This window comes from Urocitellus parryii, chromosome 4 (genome assembly GCF_045843805.1).
Source record: "Urocitellus parryii isolate mUroPar1 chromosome 4, mUroPar1.hap1, whole genome shotgun sequence".
NCBI lineage: Eukaryota > Metazoa > Chordata > Mammalia > Rodentia > Sciuridae > Urocitellus > Urocitellus parryii.
Window position 1 is genome coordinate 73,259,188 of NC_135534.1, and position 24,494 is coordinate 73,283,681.

At 33.9% G+C, this 24,494-nt stretch overlaps 2 protein-coding genes across 3 annotated transcripts in view; one reads left to right on the plus strand and one right to left on the minus strand.

Annotated features, from left to right (window-relative positions):
• The window catches only part of Ankrd42 (ankyrin repeat domain 42), a gene marked incomplete at its 5' end in the record, with an annotated part of 58,236 nt that extends 57,583 nt beyond the window's left edge, over positions 1-653 (plus strand). The window contains one exon of the mRNA XM_026384699.2: positions 505-653. Within this exon, the coding sequence (XP_026240484.2) occupies positions 505-591 (87 nt within the window). The remainder of the gene's footprint in view (positions 1-504) is intronic.
• Positions 654-6,051: 5,398 nt separating this feature from the next.
• Positions 6,052-22,993, minus strand: Ccdc90b (coiled-coil domain containing 90B). 2 transcript variants are annotated; one of them, XM_026384707.2, is made up of 9 exons: positions 22,516-22,993; positions 18,269-18,388; positions 17,063-17,166; positions 13,812-13,913; positions 13,238-13,279; positions 13,083-13,154; positions 12,928-12,981; positions 11,387-11,501; positions 6,053-6,591 (listed from the first exon to the last, which is right to left on the minus strand). In XM_026384707.2, the coding sequence occupies exons 1-9, from the start codon at positions 22,613-22,615 to the stop codon at positions 6,530-6,532; spliced, it is 771 nt and encodes a 256-aa protein (XP_026240492.2). In that variant the 5' UTR covers positions 22,616-22,993; the 3' UTR covers positions 6,053-6,529. The 2 variants fall into 2 exon arrangements, with proteins under 2 accessions (XP_026240493.2, XP_026240492.2); XM_026384708.2 differs by lacking the exons at positions 17,063-17,166; positions 22,516-22,993 and having other exon boundaries at positions 6,052-6,591; positions 18,269-18,382.
• Between the last annotated feature and the right edge of the window lie 1,501 nt (positions 22,994-24,494).

The following is a 24,494-nucleotide window of genomic DNA, read 5'->3' on the forward strand; positions in this document are numbered from 1 at the left end:
CATGAGAATTACCAAGATGATAAGAAATTTTCAGGAACAGTGGGAGTGGGGCAAAGTGGAAAATGAGACAAGGGCAGTAAAGAGGTGCTGTACAAACATAAAAGGGAAGAAAGGAGTCAGCAAATATAAATCCTAGCCCTGTGGGCCTTGCAAAAAAATCCAGAGGATGACATAGTGACCCTTTCTGCATTTCAGTTAGCAGTGTATTATGACATGTTAGTCTAAGATACAAGAATAAAAAACAAGGCATTCTCTTTGAGGGATATTTTAGGTAGAGATAGGACTGAATGATTTTTCAAGGTGCCTTCCAGCCTTAAGATTTAGCATAATATGAAGCACTGGTACTTCAGAGTTGGGATCTTATTTACAAAAATCGTAAAAGAAATTTAATCAGAGTTGAAAATTAATACATGATTAATTTTTTTTCTTTTGAACAGACAATGTAGAAAGATGAAAATATGTGCTAGAATGAAAAGTCTCATTTCTTTTTTCTTTTGTTGATAGGAAGATGACTCATGTGAGTCCAGCAAAGAGAAGAGGCGAGTGAAAAAAAAGGTGCCTTCTGCGGGAGTGTTTGTAAGAAGGTACTAACTAGTCTGTGAAAAAACTTTAAATAAACTTGCTGGATTTTCTCTTTAAGAAATCTGTATAAATATAAATCTATAGCAACTCTTCTCAGAATTGTTTTGATATGCTACTATCCCATTTCTGAAAGTGGAAATATTTTATCATAGTGATTTAAAAATTTTTTTTTTGTAGTGGTACATAGACCGAATGCCTTTATTTTAAAAAATTTATTCTAATTTGCTACATATGACAGCAGAATGCATTATAATTCATATTAAACATATAGAGCTCAATTTTTCATATCTCTGGTTGTACACAAAGTATTTTATTTGTTTATTTTTATGTGGTGCTAAGGATCAAACCTAGTGCCTCATGCATGCTAAGCAAGCGCTCTGCCACTAAGCTATAGCCCCAGCCCTATCATAGGGATTTTAAAAATTATATTGATTTACTTGTACACTCCCTCCCAAAATTAATTTTTATATACCAACTTAAGGAAGTCAAGTTATGAGCAATTAAATTTGTAAAATATAAATTGTCCAGTCTAATAATTAAAGGAAATCTAGTTCTAGATATTAAATTTATTAAAAATTTTGTTATGACTCCATAATAGGATTGTATTTCTTTCACTTTCTAAAGTACCATTTACAGCTGCTGTTGTGTTTATTTATTTGGTATGGGAACTGAACCCAGGGGTACTTAACCACTGAGCAACATCCCCAGCCTCTTTTGTTTTTTATTTTGAGATAAGGCCTCACTAAGTTGCTGAGGCTGCTTTGAACTTGTAATCCTTCTGCCTCAGGCCCCCAAATTTTGCAGGGATTACAGGTACGTGCACCATGCCTGGTGCGCATATGGTTTTAACATTTTTCTGTTTTTCAAATGATATAACTAATTTTACAATAGCAACCAAATATCTCACTTGGCAAAGTTTTATGCAAACTGAAAGTTTGCTATTATTAAAAAAGCATAGTATGTGTTGCTAAGAATACCCATTTAAATAACCTGCTTCAGAATTCAACCTTTGTATGTCTTGCAAGCTTTAGAAGGAGTATAGTTAAGAAGCAGCCTGGACAGGATAAGAAATACATGGCTTTATTATTTTTCTTCCCTTTACCCCCCACTTCAAATTAAGATTAGTTGTTCTTTGCTGACTTAAAAAAAATGTATGATATATAGTTAGGTTCTGGTATAGTTTCCATATTTTACCTGCCCTTTCTTTCCCTTTTTTCCTTTCATGAACTAGCAAAGAATAGTTCCCCCTTCAACTATCTTGGGGGCTCTGTCTAGATCTTATCTTTTTCTGAATATCTGATCACTAGCTTTGGGCTTCATTGACAGTAGCATTCTCAACCACAATATACCAGCTTGTCCATTCTTGGTATCCTTACGTATACTTTTCATGGATGCTAAAGGACAATTTAATCTAGTATCATGAGGACTAGTTTGCCTTCATAAGAGCACACTGGATTGCTAAGACCAGTTCAGGCTGGTTAATGGTGTTAAAATAGATCAGCTTGAGCTGGGAATGTAGCACAGTGGTAAGGGGCATGCTTAACATGTGTGAGGCCTTGGGTTTGATCCCTAGCACCACAAAAAAGAAGGAAAAAAGACTTAGCTCTTTTCTTGATACTCCTTATATTCACTATTGTTAAGTTTCTCTGTGGTTTCCAATGGACTTTGAATCTACAATAATATGAAGTATATATATTTTATAGACAGATTAAGTGGTTGTACCTAGGATCACATATTGCAGAGCTGTGGTTCTAACCTTAACAGCGAAAGTTCAGTCCTCATTCTCATTTACCACTTCTGGAATTCCAAATGCAACATTCCTCTCATCTTCTGGGATTATATAGATTTATTTTCCCCCTCTAATTATTGACTCTTGAGTTAATCCCAACCATGGAAATTGTTTTATTTGCTTCTGTTTTTTTCAAGTCTATGTCTTTCTTATCAGTGAGGTAGGAAATACCAGAAGAACATTGTAATAGAAGCATGTACCTGTGGTAGAGGTTTCCTGGTTGTCCCCAACATCTATTCTTCTCTCTTCTATAGTTATAGTATCTCCTGGGGTTTCTTGCTGCTCAGGATAAGAACTAACTTCTAAGGTTCCCTAGCATCGAATCAGATGGAAGTTGTGACCAATAAGATGTGAACAAACATAGTATGTTATACCTTAGGTTCATGCCCCTAAAAGGGAAAGGGTTTTCCACCTCCTGCCCATTTCTTCTAAAATGTAGATGTGGTGGTGAGTCACTGGACATTATAAAAATGAGTAAGATAAGGAGGAGTCAGGGCCCTGACACCATGGAGCTGACACATTAGCCCTTAGGATTCTTACACTGGACTGTGAGAGAGAAGTACGCCTGTTTCCCATAGAAGCAGAACAGAATGTATATTCTCTATAGGGTGTTTCCAAATAAGGATAGGGATGAACTGAGCTTCTATAGCCTGTTTCTCCTACCAAATTTACAACTGGATAAGTTACTTTAATTCCTTAGAGCAGAGTGGAGGAGGGGTTAGAATGATGACAATGTTATGATGTTCTTCATGTGCTATTCCTTCTCATGGAGGAAGGAAGTCTTCCATCTGGTTACAATTTAAAATATATTATTGTTTAATATAACTTATTGTTTAATCTCCACTAAGATTATTAAGTTCTATGAGAATTAAACATGTTTACCGCTGTGTACACGGGGAGCTCACGCTCTTTGGCACATAGCAGGTTGTCATAAGGATTAAGTGAATGAAATCCACTGTAGTTTATTACAGTGGACTTTAGCCTAGATGGTCTTTATTAATGTAATAGAAATTTATAATATGTTAAGAACTTGTAGATAAGAGATTCTGGAGATAATGAATCAGAATGTAATAGGATAATGTTAAGATATAGAGTTTTGTTTTGAAAACAACTCAGCAGTTAGATCTTTGAAGAAAATCCTTTGATTCTCACTCACTGGACCATGTGCATGAGTCTCTTTATTTTTCTACATTTTTCCTATCTAAAAAAAAAAAAGGCAGGTTTCAAACTATCACTATTTGCTGATGACATGATTCTATACTTCGAGGATCCAAAAAATTCCACCAAAAACTTCGAGATTTAATAAATGAATTCAGCAAAGCAGCAGGATATAAAATCAATACCCATAAATCAAATGCATTTCAACACATCACTGATGAATCCTCTGAAAGAGAAATTAGGAAAACCCCCCCATTCACAATAGCCTCAAAAAACAAAAACAAAAAAAAGCAAACAAACAAAAAACAAAACCTGGGAATCAATTTAACAAAAGAGGTGAAAGACCTCTACAAAGAAAACTACAGAACAACGAAGAAAAGAAATTGAAGAAGATCTTAGAAGATGGAAAGATCTCCTATGCTCTGTATAGGCAGAATTAATGTTGTCAAAATGGCCATACTACCCAAAGAGCTACATAGATTCAATGTGATACCAATTAAAATCCCAATGTCATACCTCACAGAAATAGAAAAAGCAATCATGAAATTCACTTGGAAAAATTAGAGACCCAGAATAGCAGGAGGCATCACAATACCAGACCTTAAACTATACTACAGAGCCACAGGAACAAAAATGGCATGGTATTGGCACCAAATCAGACAGGTAGACCAGTGGTACAGAATAGAAGACACAGAGACAAACCCACATAAATACAGTCTGTCTTATACTAGACAGAGGTGCCCAAACACACATTGGAGAAAAGATAGCCTCTTCAACAAATGGTGCTGGGAAAACTGGAAATCCATATGTAGCAAAATGAAATTAAACCCCTATCTATCTCTTACCACGCACAAAACTCAACTCAAAGTGAATCAAGGACCTAGGAATTAGACCAGACACCCTAAACCTAATAGAAGAAAAAGTAGGCCCAGATCTTCATCATGTTGGATTAGGCCCTAACTTCCTTAACAAGACTCCTAAAGCGCAAGAAATAAAATTAAGAATCAATAAATGGGATGGATTCAAACTAAGAGGCTTCTTCTCAACAAAAGACCAAACTACCCAATCAATAAATAGGCTAAGTAATTGGACACTTATCAGAAGATATATAATCAATCAACAAATATATGAAAAAATGTTCAAATCTCTAGCAATTAGAGAAATGCAAATCAAAACTACTCTAAGATTTCATCTCACCCCAGTCTGAGTGGCAGTTATCAAGAATACAAGAAACAATAAGTGCTGGTGAGGATGTGAGGGAAAAGTCACATTAATACATTGCTGGCGGGAATGCAAATTGGTGCAACCAATCTGGAAAGTAGTATGGAGATTCCTTAAAAAAATTGGAATGGAATCGCCATTTGATCCAGCTATCCCACTCCTCAGTTTACACCCAAAGGACTTAAAATCAGCATCCTATAGTGACGCAGCCACATCAATGTTCATAGCCAAATAGTGAACCCAACCTGGATGGCCTTCAATAGATGAATGGATAAAGAAACTGTGATATATATTCACAGTGGAATATTACTCAACATTAAAAGAGAATAAAATTATGGTACTTGCAGGTAAATGGATGGAGTTAGAGAATACCATGCTAAGCAAAGTAAGCCAATTCCCCAAACTAAAGGCTGAATGTTTTCTCTGATAAGTGGATGGTAATCTATAATGGTTGGGGGGACACAGGATGAGTGGAGGAACTTTGGGCTGGGCAAAGGGGAGGGGAGGGGAGGAGGTATAGGCATAGGAAAGATGGTGGAATGAGATGGACATCCTTACCCTAGGTACATACATGATTGCATGAATGGGAATGACATGACCCTACTTCGTGTACAGAGAAGTGAAAAATTGTGTTCTAATTGTGTTCTACAATGAATCAAATAGCATTCTGCTGTCAAGTATAACTGTTTAGAAATAAAAGTTTTTTAAAAATGTAGGGTTATTTTGAATAACTGGTTGACTGATTATGAAACTTTTAAAGCCGTTGTCAAGGAATTATAAAATATTCTGAAGTGTTTAACATGACTGTGGCTTCTTAATGTGGATAGAACTAAAGAACTAAGATAAAAATGACAGTTTGTAATTAAAAAAAAATAACATATATATTGTCATGAGACACTAAATGAGAAAAAATATAGGGTCACCAAAAGCAACAAAATAAAAACCTGAGACCTGGATTACCATATAAGTTTCCTGGGAGTAGGCTCTATATATACCAACAGATGTTTGCTGAATTTAAATGAATCATTAGGAAAAGTTTTGTCTTATAAGTTTAAGATGGGTTGATTTAAATTGTTTTAAATTGAAAATCAAGGATAAACCCTGGTTTTTATATGAAAAATTTAAAAAAGTAAGTGTAATGATCAGAATAACTTCATAGATTTTTATACTAGTGGTTAGATACTGGAGCACAAATTTTAAAAATTATTGTTTACTTTTATTATAAAAAGAAAATAATCTCCTGTTATATAGTGAGACACTTTCAAAACCAAGCTACTTTCTTTTTTTTATTTGTTTTAATTAGTTACACATGACAGTACAATGACCTTGACATATCATATATTTGAATCATATTTTCTTATAATAATCTTTTATTTTATATAAAAATTTAACTACAGTACTTATCAGGAGAGTTAGGTCCAGTAAGCATGTAGGCTAAGGCATAGTTTTCAAATTTGCAGCACATACCAACAAAATTCTATTTGATTTACAAAATTCTTGAAGCAAATACAAGAAAATTTTAGTTCAGCTTCTATGAACTATCAAAAGGATGAGGACAAAATGCCCTTCTATCGCAAATAAATCAGGGTTTGGATGATAGCTTTTCAAACAAATAAAATACAGACACATAAAATAAAGATAAAATACTTAAAATACTTCTCTTTAGTCCATGCATACTTTGAATAATGTTGTTGTAAATTTTCTGCAGCAACTGAAAATGTTCAAAGAGACTCCCGGTGTAGTATTCTATGAAGTCAATAGCAGCCAACAGTAGGATAGTTAGTAATACTTCCAGAATCTATAAAATCCCAATGCTATTGCAAGACAAGTGAACACTGAGGCTGTAAAAAAAAAAAAAAAAAAAAAAAAAAGAAAGAAAAAAGAAACTATATTACAAGTCAAGTATTCATTATTATTTTGCAGGGATTAACAGAATAATGTTATTTTCAATTTAGATGAAGAGAAAAATAAAGGAAATCAATTTTGTACCTTATGTTTTTCTTTCCTTAGAAAACTAAGATAAAGATAATAATTAATAACACAGTATTAAAGCCAGTTATTTTTATTTTTGGTAACAGGGATTGAACCCAGTGGAATTTAACCTGAGTTACATCCCCAGCCCCTTTTCACATTTTATTTAGAAACCAGGATTACAGGCATGTGCCACTGTGCCTGGCAATACATTATTTTTAAAAGCTTCCTAAATTTTAAGACAGAATAAGGATAAAAATAATTTAGAAATGTAGATAAGTCAGAATCTATAAATAGTATTTAAAGTCATTGACAATAGTGTTACAAATGACTAAAAAATTATAAACTATTTTATTTTACAATAAAGTCATCTTTCTTATGTTAAAAATTATGTGTTTTAGGTTAATAGAACAGACATTAATATATCTATGGAAAAAAAATTGTGTGTGGTTCTGGGGAGAACCCAGGGTCTTGTACTTCCTAGGCAAGTATTCTACCACTGAGCTACACTGCCAGTTGGAGAAGAAAATTTATACTGTCTTTTCAGTACATTTTAAAATAATTTCTCAGCTGGGCACAGTGGCCTGTAGTCCCAACTACTTAGGCTGAGCCCAAGAGTTTGGGGAATCCTAGGTAATAAAGAACCCATCTCTTTTAAAAGAAATAATTCTCTCATAATTACTAAAATCTTAAATTTTAATGAAAATCCTTAAAGAAAAAAACTTCAGAGAGTAGAGGGCAGAAAAAGCATAAGGCTTTTTGGTTAATATACCACCTGCTTTTCCCCCTTTATTTGTGGTGCTTGTGCATGCTAGGCAAATGCTCTACCACTGAATTACATCCTCAGCCCACACACCACCTGCTCTTTATGTTACATCATTTTTAAAAAAAAAAGTTTTAGATGTTGATGGACCTTTATTTTATTCATTTATTTAGGTAGTGCAAAATTGAACCCACTGCCTCACACATGCTAGGCAAGTGCTATACCACTGAGCCACAACCCCAGCTCCATATTACATCATTCTAAGAGAAAATGTTTCAGCCCCTTTTAAGAAGTTAAGGGGGCTAGGTATGTGGGTCAGGGGTAGGGCTCTTGCCTAGCCTGCACGAGGACCTGGGTTTGAACCTAGCACCTTAAAAAAAAAAAAAAGTGGTCAAATTTGAGTGAGGCTTTTAAGGATTCTCTAATCTCCAGTTTGTTTAAAAGGCCATGAAAGCATCTTTAAATGGAGAATCTGAGATAAAGGACAAACTTTTATGACTAAAGACACAAGAAATTAGCTATATATAATAAAGCTATTTTAATTATAATGTATAAATCTAATTTACACTATCCCACTTAATTGTGCTATTTAATGTAACTTAGTTAATGATAAGGTCAGTTCCTTATTTTTAAGAAATGAAATTAGGCTTAAGATAAGTAGGGAATCTGGACATTTGAGAAGAAAGAATAACATTAAGAATATATTAGGCTGGGGCTGTAGTTCAATGGTAGAGCACTTGCCTAGCACATATGAGGCCCTGGGTTCAATCCTCAGCACCACATAAATAAATAAATAGGATAAAGGTATTGTGGTAAAAAAAAGAATATCTTGTCTTACTGCAATTAATTATACATTATCCAATTTGATCCTGCTACTATTTACCATGTGTCAGGTAGTGTGCTAAGTGATTCCATTACCTTATTTAGATATGATTAAAATCCTATGAGATTAGTGGTATTATCCCTGTTGTTTAGATTTGCTGGTCATATAGCCCAAAGCTATATGACCAGCAAATGGTGAAGCCAGGATTCAAGAATAGGTATACCTGACTCCAAAGCTTTGTTTTTTGAAAACCATTCTGTTAGCCTTATTTGTACTGACATTTGTAATTTTTTTTAAAAAAAACTGTTTTGTAGTTGTATATGGACAGAATGCCTTTCTTTATTTTTATGTGGGGCTAAGGATCCAATCCAGTGCCTCACATGTGATAGGCAAGGGCTCTGCTACTGAGCTACAGCCCCAGCCCTGAAATTTTTTTTTTTTTTTTGAGCCACATGTGGCTATTTAGGTGATTTTTATTTTTTGCTAATTTAAGAGCTGATGAATTTATTGTGAGGAGGAAAGTATTTCATTTCTTTGTTAGAATACAGAAGTGTTTCCAAATTTAGTGTCTCTTTTTTTCTTGTTCCTATTATTTTGGCTTTTATTTCTTCTTGTTGTCACTACTAATAATCATGAAGACATCCCAAATTATTTTTAAGATTGCTGTTTATCTTCTATGGACTGTCTAGCAGTGAACTTACATATATGTAAAATGCTTAAATAAGCCATGTGCCTGGTAAATTTCCCACAAATGTTAGCTTTTTATTACTATTTATCTGCCCAGAACATCTACAGTAACACAGATTAAACAGAACTACCATTACTTTACAGCTGTTACTTCCTCGGCAATAGTGATCTGGGCCAAAAGGAACTGCAACCCCAAGAGGGGGCTCTTCAGACTATTTCCTGGGATTTTTTTGTATTGGTTGGTGAGAGTAGAATGACATCAATGTAGGAGCTACTGGTGGTAATGTTTCCAACTCATAAAGTTAGTGTGGAGAAAATGAGGACATTCAGAGACAGAATACAGAGTAAATTCTGTTTCCAGTTGTCCTTGTTAGGATATGCCTGACTTTTCGAAATTTAATAATAAGCCAAAACTAGTTAAAGTTGGATATATAATATTTAAAATTAAAAGATTACTGACTGATGTAAGCTGGGATACCGATTAACCAAAGTGATTAAGACACATTGATATCTTCTTCAAGGGAAATGCAAGATCTTTAATGATGGGACTCTGACAACTGAACTAGGAGTTTTTATTCCCCCTTTATGACTGAATTTAATATGTGAATCTCAGATAAACTGGGTTTTACAGGCAATTATCTCAGGTATTCTAGAACCAACAGATCCACTCATGACATTATCATCCCACTTGTTCAAAGTACGGGATTTTAGCTTCTTAAATGGCTTAACATTAACAATACAAGTAAGTAGTACATATTTATAGATGGATAAGGACGGAGAAAAATGCCTCAGTATTGTTGGCTTTAAACCCTCAGTAAAAAACAGAAGGGAGGATGACTTAGAACTAAGTTTTTCTAAATGACTAACTTGTTAATTTTTTTTTTGCTATTGCCACTAAGTCTATTCAATTCTGCTTTGTATATCTTCACTTCTGAATGAAAGCTTTTTGGAGCTCATTACCATCTTATGTTATTTTAAACTAAGATTATAGGTAAACACTCTGTAGGAAGCTGAGTCCACCTCAACACATTCCTAAACTTTGTTACTTTGTGATCAATTTTGAAAGAGGGAATGAACACTCCAAACTGGGCTGTTTTAGAATTTTCCTGGGTATTACAACTGAATGTCTTTAGGTCCAGAGATGTTTTAGTAGAGTTTGTTTTAGTTGTTATGTTTTAGCCTTAGAATTCTTTCTTCAAATGAATCTTAAGCAGAAACCCAATGTTTTAAAGAGATAAAAGTTGAGTCATTTTAATTGCATATCCATGCATCAGCTAGAGCTCAGGCTCATTCTTCACCTCTCCTAACATCCCAACACCAGTGGTGGCCACTGAGGAAACCGCTGATAGTATAAGTCAGGATTTTATTCTGGATAGAAATTCACTAATACAAAGTTTTAAAATATTATCTTTTTGACCCCAAATTTTAAATGAGCATGACAACTTATTACATAGGAACACTCGTGTAAGTATACAAAGATGGGTATATGTATGTGTATTTATTCAAACATACATATATATGGTTATTCAGTGGAATACTATTCCTAATAATGGGAGGAAAATGCCTGTTAATAAAGTATTGGGTAAATTATAGCATTTTTATATTATGCTTTCTAATAAAAAGACATCTAAGTATGTACTGAAGTTCAAAAATAATTAAGACATTTGATTACCTTTTAAAAAGTTGTAGAGTTGACTGTCATATATAATGTAGTTTTTTTTAAAGGTGTATGTTATATTTATATACAGAAAAAAAGATACATGCTACTAATAGTAGATTTGGAAGGCTTTTGCTGCTTTTGAATTCTATAAACGATGTATAATTTAAAAAATATTACTTTTTATAAAAAGAAAGAAAAAGGACAAATATCACTTGACTAGTGTATTCTTCATAATTCATTAGGGCTATATAATTGTTATGTCAGATAGTAACTAAGGAGCTTAGTACCTGACAAATAATCTAATTTGGGGGTAGTATCTGTGCTCAGGCAATTGAATGAAGAAGTTAGTTTCAACCCTCCATTACCCTTTGCTTGGTATGGTTTTTAATGGCCTGTATCTACTTTAGTGTTCTTTTTATCTAACCCCACTCAAATCCTTAAGGAAGAATATAAACAATAAAAGAAAATTTTCATTGTATCCTTGTATCATTTTGTCCTTGGGTTTATACATTTCTTTGCTACCCATGTGCTTTTTCTTCTCAGTAAGTTGCACAGAGTTGCCTGGTGAGTTATATCTTGGGACTGAAGCCTTCTTCAAGCATTACAGGGGACTAAGCACTAAAAGCATTATAGCTTCTCCTTTTCTTCTGTTACCTATATGGTTACCTTGAGAGGTAGGAACTAACGGGTCCAAAAATTGAATGACAGTATTCCTTTCTTTGACAGTCTTACCTGCAAGATAACGAATTGTCTCCAGTTTATTAGACTCCATCAGTGTTTTTAAGGAAGCAATTTCAGTGTCAATTTTATTACTGGTTTCTGAAATAACACTTTTGGTTTGAGTATCCTGTAGTAAGCAAGAATAAGAAAGACAACTAAATTTTGTTCCTCTGTAGAAATATTTATGTGCTAATTTTGCATTATAAATATTTTCACTGGGGAAATACAGTAAAAGCATAGTGGTATTAAAAAAAAATTCAACGGACACAAAGGAACAAACCACATTACCCCAATTTTCACACTTGTAATAATTTCTTAGAATTATCACATGCTGGGCATATTCTACTAAAAACCTCACATAAGACACTTGAGACATAAATATATAAGATGATAAATGGAAAAGTGAAAATTTTAATACTAGAACTATCACTTTATTGTGTAAAGTGCTTAGGATGGTATGATTAAAATTTTAAATATTATCTGCAAAAGGAAAAAAAATCCCAATATGTAATATGAATTGACACCAATATAAAAGGAACTAGCAGAAATATCTAATGGTGAATATATAGGAGCCATAACTCAGAAATCAGTTGTGAAACAATTTGCTTAATTCCTTATCTACTTTCTCTGGCCAAGAAGTAAGAGTATAGGATTCTTGAAGACATATGTGGCCTTCCCGTCTATTAAAATTTGAGCATAGTAATGTCTCTTCTATATTAGAAAGCCAAATGACTTATAACTTTTAAAAAAAATTTTGTTCTAATTAGTTATACATGATAGTAGAACACACTTTGACACATCATACATATATGGAGTATAATTCATCATTCTTCTGGTTGTACATGATATAGAATCACACTGGTCATGTAGTCATGTATGTACACAGGGTAATAATGTCACATGGCTTTTAAGAAAAAGACTAGGCTGGGTCAGAAAGCTAGGGTTTACTCAAGCCACAGAATTTAAATGATGATTAAATTTAAGGATTATTGAGAAGGTAAGGTAAGCAGTAGTTTTAAATATAGGGTTTAGAATCCAGGTTCTTATCCCAGCTCCACCAGTCATTAACTCTGTGTTCTTGTCTCATTTTCCAAACTGGTAAAATGGGAATAATAATACCCACTTTCCACAGGCTGATACAAAAATTAAGTAAATTAATAGAAGTAAAGCATGCAAAACAGTATCTGGCAAGAAATATTTGCAATAAATATTTTTTTAACAAATTTTTAAGATAAGTATTTATTTAAACCTAGGCACTTAAATACCAATAGTGAACAGTGAATCTTTGTCTTTTAAGACACAATTACTGTCTCTGCAAAAATAATTTAGGTTAAAAAAAAGTGTGCTATACAAAAATCTTGATTCTTAGTGTAATGTCAGAGCTCATGTACAACCACTTATTTGGGGGCAGCTTCCCACAAAGTGCTGGCTAACTATAGTAGCTATGAGGAAATCATGGATTTTACAGGGCTAGCTTTATAAAGTCTAAACTTATAAACTGATACATATAAAGAAATGTATGAAAGAGAAAGTTCTACATACTACTCCCTTACCTTTCTAGTAAATTCTGTGGTTGTTTCCATAAGTTGCTTTTCTTGATCTGTAAACTAAAGGATATGAAGCAGCAGGAGATTAAAAAAAATAAAAAAGACTAAAAAGAATTAAAAAGGAATAAGTAACCAAGAAGCTACATTTACAAGCTCATTACCATATCTGTTACCCTGCTCCTTTCCAGGTTGATGTCCAATTTATTATCTGCTCTGATTCTACTGGTTTCATTCTTTAAAGAAAGAAAATATTTAAAAAATTATATTGTAATGAAATTTATTGGTCTGATCCTAAAATGGGAAAAATTTCACTTACCATTAGTTGTTGTTTAACTTGGTCTAATTCAATTTTCATTTTCTAGGTAAGAAAGATCATAAACAATTAGCATGAAACCAAAAACCCATATTGATTCATTTAAAAGACATCTGAGACTCTAGATTAGCAAAATTTGAATATCTTTCTATATACACTCATACATACATATATATTTATATAAAATATAAAAATATATTACTAGTGAATAACAACAAATTTCTGATTACAGGAACATACTTTTAAGTGAAAAGACAATAGAGGATCAAATAAAATGAAAAACACCATATTATTTTCAGCTTTGAGTACATTATATTATGAGCTATACAAGAAATTTTATATAGTATGTAAGCTCAAAGACTTTCTTTTATGTGAATTTTATGTACATAAAATGCAATTCTTGTTCTTCAGTATGTAAGACATTGATTTACACATAAAGATTAAGCATGATAAAACAGTGTATTTTTAATCTAAAAACTTGTTTAGTAACCACATAAAGTTATTTGGTCTTATTCACCAAGTAACATACTGAAGAGATCAGTTATTTGTATCAATAATAAATTAAAACTTATATCACCTCATTCTCAGCTCTCAGATTTGCAAATTCACTTTTCTCTAGGATGACCATATCTTTCCTGATGGAATCCAAATGAGCCATTAGCTGTTGTACTGTTATTTCCTAGAAAATAAAATAAAAATAAGCTAGTGATCTAGGAATGACGTTGTTTTATTCAAGAATTGTTTTCATGAAATTTAGAATAAGTTAACCAAATGTTAAAAAAACAACAACATATAAACCTACAGAGATTCAAAAAGAAAAATGCATTTCCCAGTGTGTAAGATTAATGTTTAGGTCTAAACATTCTAAAAAGAATTCCAATAAATTGCTTACTTAGCCTCTAGAAGTTCCTCACCAAATGATTTATTTTGTTTTTTGAACACATAGATAGAAAGGGTTTTATTACCTTTTGTTACTTTTTATTTGTGGGATTTTTTTACCATTGGAAAATGGTAAAAGGTATTGAATAAAATTCAATGTCAGGGACTATAACAAAATACATAGATATTTGTTTAAAATAATTATTCTTTATCGGCACAACATTAATTTTGTTTAAATTCTCTCATATCTTTCCTATATTTGGCACTACCAAGAATATACAAAAGAAAAGGTGGCTCCTATCCAATATACTTATAAGCTTTTGTTTTGTTAAGGAGGGAAATTTTTGTAGTAATGATTTAAGGCAGCTTTACAAAAAACCATAATGGTTACCACTAATCTTAAAATGAGGTAGCTTACTGACATAATTTATTGCTCTTTATTAAAAGTTAAATCAGATAATTGTATATAACCTTTTGAAGAACCCTGTGTAATGGATTTATAAATAAAACAAAAAAGCCCAAACAAGAACAGGATCATTAATCCCATTTTTAAAGTTACAATTTGTGATTGGGGTACTTTGTTGGGGTTGCAGTCATTTTTTGATTGGCATGAGATAGAAAGACCATTTGAAAGCTGACGACTTTTAGATAGCAGAGGCTGTAACATTTTCAGGTATAGCTCAGTGTTCAAAGGGTCTGGAATGCACATATCTCCAAAAACAACTTTCAGATGAGACACTCTCATAAAGCAGAGTTTAAAAGTGTGAATTGTGGAGTTAGGCTCTCTGAGTTTGAACTCAAATTCTGTCATTTTCTTTGAGATTCTGGGCAACTTATTGAACTTCTTTCATCTCCTCATTGGTAAATGGAAATAACAATACTCACACCTTACAACAGAGTTTTTTATTTTTAAGATTAAGTAAATATTGTATATAAAATACTTTAAATAGTTCTTGGCCTACGGTTAGTATCCTGTAATTGTTAGCTATATATTATTAATGGCATAGTGATCTAATGGCTGAAGTAGAATACTCTGACTCCAGTATTTTTATGTTGAGGATGTCTTGACTTAAATATGAATCCTACACAATATAAATGTTTTCAACTGTGTTCAACAAATATCTGATTCCTATGCCTTCCCTAACCCTCATATATTATTGGGAATAGGGTTCATTTTCTTTTACTCATTTCTGCTTGAAGTATTTATGAAAATTACCTGAGAGGTCATTACAGATGTGTCCTCTAGGGGCTTTCACACCTGTTTCCCCAATACCATTATAAAGGAGTTCTATGACATTAAATATAATGCATTTTTATTATTGCAAATACATATGGAAGAAATGTAATTACAGATTTCTTATAGAGTTTGAGCCTGAGAATAAGGGATTGTACAGTAGCTGCTTTTTACTTCATTCTTTCTTTACATACAGCTGTGACTCATACAGCACAGTGTCTATCTTCCAGAACTTTAAATAGACCAGGTATGGTGGTGCACGTGTGTAATCCCAGTGGCTCAGGAGGCTGAGGCAGGAGGATTGCGAGTTCAAAGCTAGCCTCAGTAACCTAGTTAGACCCTAAGCAACTTAATGACATCCTGTCTCAAAAAGTATAAAGGGCTGGGGATGTCGCTCAGTGGTTTGGCACCCCTGAGTCCCATCCCCAGTAGCAAAAAAAAAAACAACAAAAAAAGAACCCCCGCCATTTAAATGGAAAGATATTATTCATTATTAAGTGTTCAAACTTATTAGAAGTATGATCTTTATAACTTTTGTGAAGTCATCAGAGGTTGAACAGAGTTAGTGATCTGAAGTAATCAAGTAGTTAGCTTGTTTGCTTGAACTTAGCTCTATGCTTCATGACATCATCTTTGTGCCTTATTATATGCTAAAGGTCAACAATGATGTTAAGTTCAAGAATGGAATGGGATTTTAACTTCACACACTAGAAATTTGAAAAAAGCCAAAGTTTAATAGTAATATTCCTATACATAATCCTATATTTTATATGTAATATTAAATGGTCTTGGAAGCATGATGATTCTTCAAATTAGTTTTAATTCCCTGCTTATATTATAGGCAAGTTTAAGAACTTAAGAGTAAATTACTTTTTATTTAAAATGTCAGTAGCTCCTTCTGACTTGTGTGTGTATGTTTTGAAATATTTATCTGAGGGAAGAAGCCTAAATTTGAAAAACTAAAAAATATAAGTATCAGAAGAAAATGGATTTTTTTTTTTTTTTTGGGTAGTAGAGATTAAACCCTGGGGTATTTGGCCACTGAGCCACATCCTCAGCCCTTTAAAAAAAAAAAAATTTTTTTTTTTTCACTTTGAGACAGGGTCTCACTAAGTTGCTTCACTTTATTGCTGAGGCTGGCTCTGAACTTGTGATCCTCCTGCCTAAACCTCCTGAACTGCTAGGGTTACAGGCATGTGTCATCACACCTAGCAGAAAACAGATTCTTAAACAGTTTTACTGTGCTCCTTACATCTTAAGTTTTTCGTAAATAGCTGACTTTAAGAATTTGTATATCCAGACTTCTTTGCCAAGCAATTTATGAAGTCTTTCCCAGCCATGTTAGTTTAATCCTTTCTAGCTTTCGTCTCTGAACTACAATATATATATGACACGAGTAAAATGTATCACATAGTAAAGAAAGGTTAGCTCTTCTGTGATAGGCTTTCCAGGGGAAAAACTTTCAATAACAATCTGCTACCATCTCATGATTCAAATAATTACCTCACACAGTGGAAGATATGACAAAATTCCTTCTTTGTATTATGCCATAATCTTGTTAGGACTATTCTAACTTTTCAGTCTGTCCTAGATACTGACTTTACTAAAGATCTTTCTTCCCTTCCCTTCAATTCTTTCTCTTCCCTCTCTTCCTTCCTTTGTTCCTTGAAAAAAATCATCTATGAAACTGTCAGTGATAAAAATGAATATAGTACCTGTTGAGCTTGAGTGACCATTTCTTTATAGATAGTATCCAGGCTGACATTTGATAAAGTGGTTAATACTGATACAATTGTTTCTGCTTGTGCTTTGTCAAAACCTGTAGGCAGCAAATAAGTATGTCTTTTTAAATGTACACATCTTTATCAGAACAGATCACCAGAATAACTTCCCTCAATATTTACGATTGTTTTATTTTTTTAAAACATGGTTATAATTAAAAACTTGATAATGCTAAATTACTCTCTAAAAGTACTTTATAATTTTACTATTCTAAATGCTTCCCACATCCTTAGCAACTTTAGAATATTATTGGTCTTTGTTTTTGAGCATATAATTGGCATAAAAATGGTATTGCATTATTTTAGTTTGTACTTAATTCTGTATGTCCTTGGTTAGTAATGAGATTAAGCACCTTTAATATATTTTTGGTTATTTTTTAAAAAATTGTTTTTTTGTAGTTGTATATGGACACAACTGTTCTATTTAATAAGTAAGATATAATAAATGACTAGCCATTGGATGAAATATATTAGATTTCCTTAGTGAAATTCCAGACAGATTAAAAGCTGAACATAAGAATTCCTAGGAATCAATAAGAACAAGTAAAAGCAATTAGAGGAAAATGGGCAAAATATAAATATATAAGCAGCACACAAAAAAATATAACCAGGGTTGGGGCTGCAGCTCAGTGGCGGAGCACTTGCCTAGTATGTCTGAGGCACTTCCTTTCCCTCATGTGAAATGCCTTATCATGTGCTACATTCATATCCATGTGACTTTGAATACTATTTTGTTCTATTAATCAATTTCTCTATTCCTGTGATATCACATGTTAACTTGCCACTTTTATATTTGGTAATTTTTGTGCTTGTTTGACTTTTTGTGATTCTTGAACATTTGTATTTCCATTCAGATTGTATTATCAGCCTCTAGTTTTTTTCTTTTTCACTTTAATTGGAATAATTTTGCACCAAATTTTTATACAGTCCTTTTTCATTTAATATATCTTTAGTATTTCCCATATCAGTAAATATTCTTCAAGCAATACCATTTTTAATGACTGTAAAATATTCTATTGTATGAAATGTTGTAACTACTTAAATAGTTATTCTTAATTCCTCATAATAGCAATAGTCTTACCTAGATGATTCATAAATGCTATTAAGTTTCTTCCTTCAAGAGGTATTCCTGTATCTTACCGTGAGTTTCCAAGTCCTGAACCAATGCATGGGTATCAAAAGTTAATTTCCTTTGTTCTAAAGGAGTTATGTCCACTGGCCTTCTGTCATATCCTTCCTTGGTTGTGGTGGTCAAGAAATCTGAAAAGAGAAGATAATTTTTTCCCTCCTTTTAATAGCAGATAGAGGTATCATACTTTGGCTTCCAAACCATTTTCCCCACATATTTAAATATAGCTCTAACTCTTCTATTTAGGAGTTTTGTAACCTCACACAAGTTAATTGGACTCCTTCATGCCTTTCTTTTATCTAAGTCTATGTTATTATTCTGTACATAGCAAACATTCAATGTTTTTTTTCTTTTTTTATTGGTTGTTCAAAACATTACAAAGCTTTTGACATATCATATTTCATACATTAGATTCAAGTGGGTTATGAACTCCCATTTTTATCCTAAATACAGATTGCAGAATCACATTGGTTACAATTAAAAATGTTAAGAGCTCATCTAAAATTGTAATGATACATATCAAATGCTTTTGAGATCATTGTCTCAACTCTTAATTACCAGAGAACAGAAACTGCCCAACTCTCTGTAGTCTTCAGAAATTTCTCAGAGCTATGGAAAATTTTTATACCGATATTCCTATTTAAAGTAGCTTTCCATATTCCCACTCTCCTATATATCCATGGTTTATTTCCTACACAGTTTTCAGCTCTAATCTAATTATTGTTTGCTGTTTGTCTATGAACCAGAATTTAAGTCTTAACTGTGTTTTTCATTACTGTATCTTCAGCACCTAGTGCTTTGGCACATAATTGTATCATATTTTATCATCAAATCAATGAATTTGAATTAAAATCCTGAGTATTTACTGGTAGCAACACAAGCCCTGGGAAATATGTATCATTTTTGAAATAACTTGGTTTCCTGTGTCAACAAATTTCCATTTTTAGCCTAGACAAAGTATTGTCCTTTTTAATATACTGATTATGAATTTTTTTTTAATAAGGTCTTTGCTTTTGGGGAGAAATTTGCCCATATACAACTTATTTAATATTATTATGTATTAAGAAAATAACTGCCTGTTAGTATAACACAAGATACTATCCTAGACTGTTTATATTACTACCAAATCAAGGCAGAGTTATTTACATTTTTAGATTAAAAAACCACACCTAGGAAAGGAGAGGGGTTTGTCTATGGTCAGAGAGCCAATGACAGATTTAAGATTCAGACTTGTTTTTTTAAAAGATTATTCTTAGTTGTAGATGGCCACAATACTTTTTTTTTAATGTAGTGCTGAGGATGGACCCAGTGCCTCATATGTGCTAGGCAAGTGCTCAACCACTGAGCCACACCCCCAGCCTCCAGATTTAGGTTCTTTTGACTTCAAAGCTCATGTTCTCTCCATCACCCTATGTTGTGTCTCTTATTTATCCTAAGCCACTTAATAGGTACTTAAAAAGCACAGCTGCAACTCCAGGCACTACTTTTCTGCTAGTGTACAGCAAATGTGATTCCTTTCTAGATATCTTCCTAGCCAACAAATATTTATTGAATTACAGACCATGTATTAGGAACAGGGGATAAAACAATGAACAAAACCAGGCATACCTTATGTCCTAGATTTTACAGACTAGCAGGCAGAAAACAGATGTTATTAAAACTGAACATCAATTCTAAATTCAAATGATAAAAAGAAGATTCAGTAACTACTCAGAATTCTATTTAACTGAAGGGATAAGCGGAAGCAGTTGTAAAGGTGGAGCAATTTTTAAAAAACACATATATTATTATCACCGCATCAGCATTCTTTTTGGATGAGTGCCACATGGAAATGGTAAAATGATATGTGCCTTTGTGTGTCAGACATAAAAGCAGGAGAAAGAAAAATTAGTAGTTCCAATAACAATTGCATTGGGAGTAATGATTTGGTATCTTTAATTTTCTATTCCTGATTAAAAGGTCATTCTTTTATTTGGCATTTAGAAAAAAAAGTAATATATGATATTTTACTGTTTTTATATCTATTATTCAGTCTTTAAAATTCTCATTTTCTGGACGTGGAAAATTGAGGCTCAGAGCTAAGTGATTTGTTTCACGTCTTAGTTTTATTGATAGGCAGATTAATGCAGTTCCTCGCTTCAATAAACAAACATTGACTACCTCACTCAAACATCAGCTTCTCAAATTTGAGATAGAAAAAAGACTTTAACCTGCCAGCAAATCTTGCAGAGCACAGCTCATCTCTTGTCCCGCTATGCTTCCTTCATCTCTTTTTTAAAGGGCTCTTAATTTTACAAACATGCCTTGTGCTTTTCCTTCTCCAAGACTTTGCTCAGTCCATTCAGAAAGCTTTCCTTTGCCTGCTCATCTTTGTCCTTCAGAGCTCTGCAGGAAGTCTCTTCCTTATCTCACCAAACCCTAAACCTTTCATTATTTGATTCTTTCACACCTATCTTGTATGTGCATGTGTTTTACAGTAAGAAACAAAGTTTAAAGACTTACCCAGCTTTCAGAGCTACTAAATTGTACATCATGGATTGGTACTCTGGCCTATCTTGCACCAAGCTCCTGTTTTGCTGGAAAAGGCCAGACATTACTTTGAAAAAACATGTAAAATGGTGTCTCATTATATCTAAGTCTCAAGTTTTATATTAATGTGCTTAATCACCCTAGAGCTAAAACACTTCCGTGACATGACTGATTTTTTTTTTTTTTTGTAAAGTACTCAAAGACAGGCATTACAGCTCATATTCTTATATGCTGATCTGCTGATCTATGTTATAATGGTTGCATCAAAATTACTAGGGTTAGTAAATTAAATAAACAAAGTTCTGGGCTCCACCCCTAGACACTAACTCAGTAATTCCAGGATAAAAATCTATATTTAAAAAACAAAAAACATCTCCAGTGTTTTTATGCTCCGCTAAGTTTGGGAAGTAGTTATTAACAAGGAATATAACACTACTGGGCATAAAATTTAAGACAAATCACATCACTTTCCTATGCCTTCACTCATTCATCTTTAAAAAGGAAATTGGACTTAATGATAACTAAGGTTCTCCCTAGGGTCTTAAGTCAAAGTTTTCAAATTCCTTGATATTATTAGGGAAATTTAAACAACTTGTACACAGCATTCAATAAATATTTGAACAGTGAAGAGGGCTATAAAAATATATTGTTGTAAGGGGAAACTTTAAATTTCTCCAAGAATATTAAGATTCAAGTGGGAGGATATGTTGAAACATTAAAAATTACTGTGCTGATGTATTTTCCAGTATGATATATACTTCAAAGTTTAGTCTCTTAAAATGTTTAATTTTTAAATTTCATTTAAATATTAAGGTTATCTCTCAAAGTTTACAAAGATGAGATTTATCAGGGTTTGAAAACTGTTACCATCACAATGTGTATATATGTTCAACACCCAAACTATGTAATGGAAAACTTCCTGAATGATCCTGGCAGCTAAACAGCAAGCTTACAGATGGAGGATCAACAAGTACAGGTTTTTGACTGCAACTGGTGTCATTGTGTCAAAGGAAAAAACAAAACAAAAAAACAACACAACGTGGAGGTGGGAGAGATGTGTTTGTGTACTGTCTCAGTTAACCTAGTACAAAAGATTCACGAGGTGCACAGAGAATGCTAATGTTGGTATGAAGTGTCTACTTTGTGGAAAACCTTTTTAAAGAGTCAAAAAAATTGAAAAAGTTGGGAAAAAAAAAACACAACACACAACCCTGTAAATATTTATCAAAGTCAGATGTTCTTCAGGACACACTGCGAACAGAAGTACCAAATAGTTCTAAACTTGTTGGTGCCAGCTTTTATTTATTTTAATGGCTACTATGTGATTGTAAAGGACTGAACATGTACGTGTGCCAGATACGTGTGCGCGGTCTACCAAAAACTTAGGTTACAGACCAACAACTGAAGAGACTTATTTCTGAACGGGTCCTAAAAGAAATAAGGGTTTCCCCACACACAGATCACGTTTGCTCCAGACAGACCAACGAAATTACTGGCCTCATGTGACAGAAAAAAAGAAGAGCTCAGAAGAGGAAGGCGGCCACTTCCCAGTACTGTCTTACGCGTTCCAGTCCCCAGCGGTGAGCCAGGGCAGCGGGGTTGCCAGCGCCAGACATGGCAGGAGGAAGGCGTGGCACCCTTGCCTCCGGCTAACCCCAGCGGGCGCGACCCACCGGAATCATCTCTCTAGACAGTACTCTAGGCATCGTGGCACGATACCCCAGCTCACCTCTCCGCAGGGCCGGCGAGAAACGCCCGCGGGGAGTTGAAACCCAGTGGCCCCCGCTGCCTCCAGACCGCAGGAGCCGCCAAATGCAGCGACTCCTCATGTTCCAGAGATGTCCGGTAGGCCAGAAGAAGCGGAAAACCGGCTGGAGCTCGCTTAGGCTTTCGGGAATAGTTCTGGTACCGCAAGAATGCTGGGAAATGTAGTTTCCGGTCTGTCACGCCCTTCGGGTATTCGAACCTGGATCCCGCGAAGGGTGTTTTTTCCCCCAGTAGGACCTACAATCCACTAGCATAGTTCAGAGGCCCTACTTTTCCCATCACTTCGTCCCAACCTATGTATGCCTTCACCGCCCTAAGAAAACGGGATCTCGGAGAACATTCTGGCACCTGTTTTTTGACATCAAATATAATCCAACAGCAGTCTCCCCACATATGGGCGGCGGCCATTACGCCCTGCGGAATGGTGGCCGACCCAACTATCTAAATGCACAGCAGTCGGGGACCTGCAGTCGGCGGCCGCGAAGCGTTCTGGGGAATGCGTAGCACGTAGCCCACGCCACTGTCTGGGAAGCTTGGTTGTCCCGCTCGGGGCGCGTTCTTGCTGCTTCACGCCCTGCTGCTTCGCCCTCTGTAGCACTGGAGGACTAACTGTTTTAGACCGTGTGGTGCCTCTCCTCAGGAAAACGGATTTCCTCCGCTTTTCTTGGGTGGGCATAGTTTCCATTCTTTATCTCCCAGACCTCAGTTACTCCGGCCTTGCTTCATATGATAAAATGCTGAAAATAATGTACAGTAACTGTGTTCGGAGGCTTTAATATAGATCCTAAAATGGTTCACAATCTTTAGGATTTTAGCGATTAATTAGGTTACCTATGTTCAAAACTTCGCGAGGACTACTTAACAAGTACCAATCTAAGCCCTGTAGCATAATTAAAGAACAAAACTTTAATTCCGCCAGTACTTATTTTAACAGACAATTCATGGAGAGAGATATAAATAGCTCTTTTAAAAATTGGGTTTGGGGGCTGCGGTTGTGGCTCAGCGGTAGAGCGCTCGCCTAGCACTTATAAGGTGCTGGGTTCGATCCTCAGCACCACATAAAAATAAATAAAATATTGTCTCCAACTACAACTAAAAAATATATATATAAAAAATTGAGGTGTGCCCAAATCAAGATATGCTATTTTACCTATCATTTTTAAAAATGATAATCCTTAATGTGAGAAAATTATTATGAAATTAACATAATGTATGTTATTATATGACAATGATATATATGAAACTCTAAAGTAATACCAGAGTTTTATGTCTAAGAAGCTATCTTAAGAAAATAATCACGTATGTAAGGTATTATAAGATCATGAGTATTTTGATGTTATTTAGTCATAAAATTGGAAATAATCTATTAAAAATGATTCAATAACTCACAGAAATGTCTCAAGTTGATATTTATGCAGTCATCAAGTATTTTAAACTTAATGACAACATGGATTTATTGTCTTAGAGACAGCAAAATTGACACATTTTTTTACTTTCCATGGTGTTACAGCCCTGTACCCATTGCAAACTGAAAATAACATATCTTAAAATGCATTTAATACAGCTTCGGACTTAGAATAGTTTGATATATAATTTTGTGATTTGGTGGTGTAAAGGGATATGTATTCAATAGAAATATGCTTCACATTTCAAATTTTGATCTTTTCCTCAGTCTTAAAACATTCTGTAGAATACCCTTGTAATGCAGGCCAGCCTCAGCTGTCAGTGGGAAAGTGATGAGCCTGTGACAATAGCATTCCCCTCATTCAACAGTTAATTTTAACAGTGCTTCAAACATTGTTCAGGTCCAGTGTGCTTTCACCTGCATAGTTAATGGGGGGTACTTATACTACCGTTTTTGTTATTTTACTTTCAATATAGTGTTCAATAAATTACATGAGATATTCAACATTTTATTATAAAATAGGCTTTGTGTTAAAT

What these genes read in the sequence shown, in the direction of transcription:
- Ccdc90b (XM_026384707.2), bottom strand. Translation starts at nt 22,615, where the DNA reads ATGAGGAGTCGCTGCATTTGGCGGCTCCTGCGGTCTGGAGGCAGCGGG. An exon ending in TCAGGACTTGGAAACTCACG is followed by an intron (nt 17,167 to 18,268) that starts GTAAGATACAGG and finishes TGCTGCCTACAG; the next exon opens with GTTTTGACAAAGCACAAGCA. An exon ending in GACAATTCGTTATCTTGCAG is followed by an intron (nt 6,592 to 11,386) that starts GTAAGACTGTCA and finishes TTTTTTTTACAG; the next exon opens with CCTCAGTGTTCACTTGTCTT.